The following is a 3042-nucleotide window of genomic DNA, read 5'->3' as shown; positions in this document are numbered from 1 at the left end:
CCAAACACCCAGACTTCCATCCTTGGTGCTCCCTCCAAACACCCAGACTTCTGTCCTTGGTGCTCCCTTTACCTAGGCCAGCCATGCTTGTGTTCCCTTTGCTGCACACAATGTCCCCAGTCTAGGCCTTAGCACAGTGTCCCTTTCCTAGAAGCCTTCCCTTACTTCCAGGCTGGGTCAGAAGCTTCATGTGGGCTCTTGGGGTTGCTCCTCCTATGTCTGTCATCCCTGGGGTTGTCACTGTTTTGTGACATGTCTGTCTTTTCCACTGTGCAGTGAACTCTACAGGGCCAAGGTCAGATTCAGTGCTGTCTCAGCCATTTCTTCATCTTGTCTCCCACACAAACAGCGCCTCCCTCAGACACTCTAAAAATTGTGGCTTCATGCCGGGCGGTGGTGGTGCACGCCTTTAATCCAGCACTTGGGAGGCAGAGGCAGGCAGATTTCTGAGTTCGAGGCCAGCCTGGTCTACAGAGTGAGTGCCAGGACAGCCAGGGCTACACAGAGAAACCCTATCTCGAAAAACCAAAAACAAATAAATAAATAAAATAAAATAAAATAAAAATTGTGGCTTCAGAGGGTTGTACCAACCACACTGGCATTTCTAGGCTGACCTCATATCGCCACAGCCCTAACTGAACTGCACCTAACAGTTTCTTTTTATTTTTTACATTTATTTCTTTGTTTTGTGTGTGTGTGTGTGTGTAGATCAAAGGAAAAATTTCAGGAGTCAGTTCTCTCCTACCGCATGAGTCTCAAGAATCAAACTTAGATTATCAGGCTTGGCCGCAGTCACCTTTATCTGCTGAGCTGTCTCTGTCCAACGTTTTCTTTAACCGTAATTCCTTGCATATTAGTCTTTCCAGTTGAGGCCTCCCAGAAGGAAACTTGGTACTATGTACGGGCGGGAGTCCTGAATTGCAGCTGCAGAGCTCATCATAAACTGTTTGAGAGATTTTGGGCAGTCCTTTCCTCTATCTGAGCCTCAGTTTACCTATCTTTGTCACAAAGGGCCCCGTGTAAATTTCCAAGATAGGCTCTGTGGACTCAGCTGCAATTGTGCTTCCGGCCACATGAGGGCGCCGTAGATCCGCGGGACAACTAAGAAGGGTGAGGACCACAGCAGGTGGGAAAAAGTCAGGCGCCCTGGTGATTGTGTCCATGGCAACCGAGGAGCCTAAGGCTTTCTGGGGACGCGTGGTGGGTCAAGGGGTGTAGACCGCTGCCATTTCACTTATCTATCCTCTAATTTCTTGATGCTACTAGGGTGAAGTCGGACTGGTCCCCCACCTACCCTGGGTGGAAGGTGAAGCTGAGCCTTCCAACCAGTCTCCCAGAAGCTGGGACCACTGCACAGTGTCAACTTTCTCCTTTCTGTTTCCCTCTGCCTCTCCCTTTCTGGCTCTCCGCAGAGAGATGAGATGTTTGTTCTCTGCCCGTCAACTGCTCCCCATCCTTAACTTACCTGCGCTCACCGTTACTGCCTCTAAAAACTGCTCCCTCCATGAATGAGTCCCAATCACCAAGGCCAGGTTCGTTTTCTTTATGAGTTTATCTACTGTGTTCTAGGAAAGAGAAGGCGAAGGGATTAATTACGTCCCACAGCATCCCAGGGTGATGTGATTGGGGGCTTTGGGGCTGGAAATCAGACCCACATTCAAGGAGTCTCTACATGCCCTGTCCAGGAAGGTAATCATGTGCATTCCACAGTGCTGAAGCTGGTCCTGGAGACTACCCAGGGACCCATTGTGGTCCCCAACTTTGAGATTTGCATTGCTTTCCTGAACCTCATCTCCCCACCTACCCACCCAACATAGCTCAGGACAGGTTTCAGGAAAGGGAAGGCCTAGGAAAGTCACCTTAAAGTCATAAGACTCCTCGATGATGACCTCGAGGCGACAGTTCTCCCCAAGAACTGGCTTGCCCATCTCTGCTATCCTCTGGGCCTCCTCCTCCTCTGCAGTCAGCTTCCTGTCTCCATCCCCTGCAGCATGAGGGATGGAGGTTAGATGCCCAGGAGGTATGTCTAACAGGGTCAGTAATTCTATCTCTTCTGTCTGGGACATTGGCGAACTCGTCTAGTTCCCTCTAGCCATCTGCTCCCTCAGCCCATGAAATTCTAGGAGCACACTCTGGGTTCATATGGCGGAGGTTGTGTGGCCTCAGGTGATGCATTATTAGCTTGTCTGCTTCATATTTTGTACATCGATGGGTACCTACCTCATATAGTCCCAAATGCCACTCTAATGTCATGCAGCCTGCACCCAGAGCTAGGCCTCACTTCCAGTTCTACTCCTGGATATCACTAGCAACAAAACTTTACCATGTGGCAGAGACAGCTACCAGTTCACCCAAATCTGAGAGCAAATAGCTGGACTACATCTCCCAGCATTCCTTGCAGCTGGGTACTGCCATGTGACTGAATTAAAGCCAATAGGATTGGGGGAGAAGTGATGGCGTGGTGATCCTCCAGGATCTCCCTTGTGGTTCTGGGAATTTTCTTGCCCAGTTGCCCGCAGACAGTAGGGACAACAACAGTCAGCTCAATAGCAGGTGAAGGCACAGTAGGGAAAGGACACACAAGAAACGAAAACCTGCATCAAAGGAAGACTCACAAACTTTGACTAAGCAACAATTAAAGTACTGTAGCAACCATTTGCTACTTTATGTTAACAAACAGGCATTGTTAGGCCTTTTTGTTACAGCAGCTTATAGGACCTCTTAATACATGTAGTCTCAGGCTAGTCCTGACTGTGTGCTACAGTGAAGATCTTGCTTCTAAACTATCACTATATTGAAGCTACTGGCTCCTACCTCAACTCCACAGCCTTTTTTCCCTTCCCTCCCCCCTCTCCCCTTGGTGCAGTGGCTATTTAGAGACAGGGCCTCTATAAATCTCTGGCTGACCTCAAAACTATTTAGACCAGGCTAGCTTCAAACTCACAGAGATCTATCTGTCTTTACCCCTGCCTCTGCTTCCCTCTCAAGTGCTGGGATTAAAAGCATGGGCTACCAAGTCTGTCTTTTTTTTTTTTTTTTTTT

At 48.8% G+C, this 3042-nt stretch overlaps 1 protein-coding gene across 1 annotated transcript in view; it reads right to left on the bottom strand.

Annotated features, from left to right (window-relative positions):
- The window catches only part of Slc8a2 (solute carrier family 8 member A2), a 30970-nt gene that overhangs the window by 5964 nt on the left and 21964 nt on the right, over positions 1-3042 (bottom strand). The window contains exons 7-8 of the mRNA XM_031385406.1: positions 1860-1984; positions 1466-1565 (exon numbers count right to left, since the gene is read on the bottom strand). Coding sequence (XP_031241266.1) covers positions 1466-1565; positions 1860-1984 — 225 coding nt within the window. The remainder of the gene's footprint in view (positions 1-1465; positions 1566-1859; positions 1985-3042) is intronic.

Source organism: Mastomys coucha, unplaced genomic scaffold (genome assembly GCF_008632895.1).
Source record: "Mastomys coucha isolate ucsf_1 unplaced genomic scaffold, UCSF_Mcou_1 pScaffold21, whole genome shotgun sequence".
Taxonomy (NCBI): Eukaryota; Metazoa; Chordata; class Mammalia; order Rodentia; family Muridae; genus Mastomys; species Mastomys coucha.
This window is presented reverse-complemented; position numbering and strand designations above follow the sequence as displayed.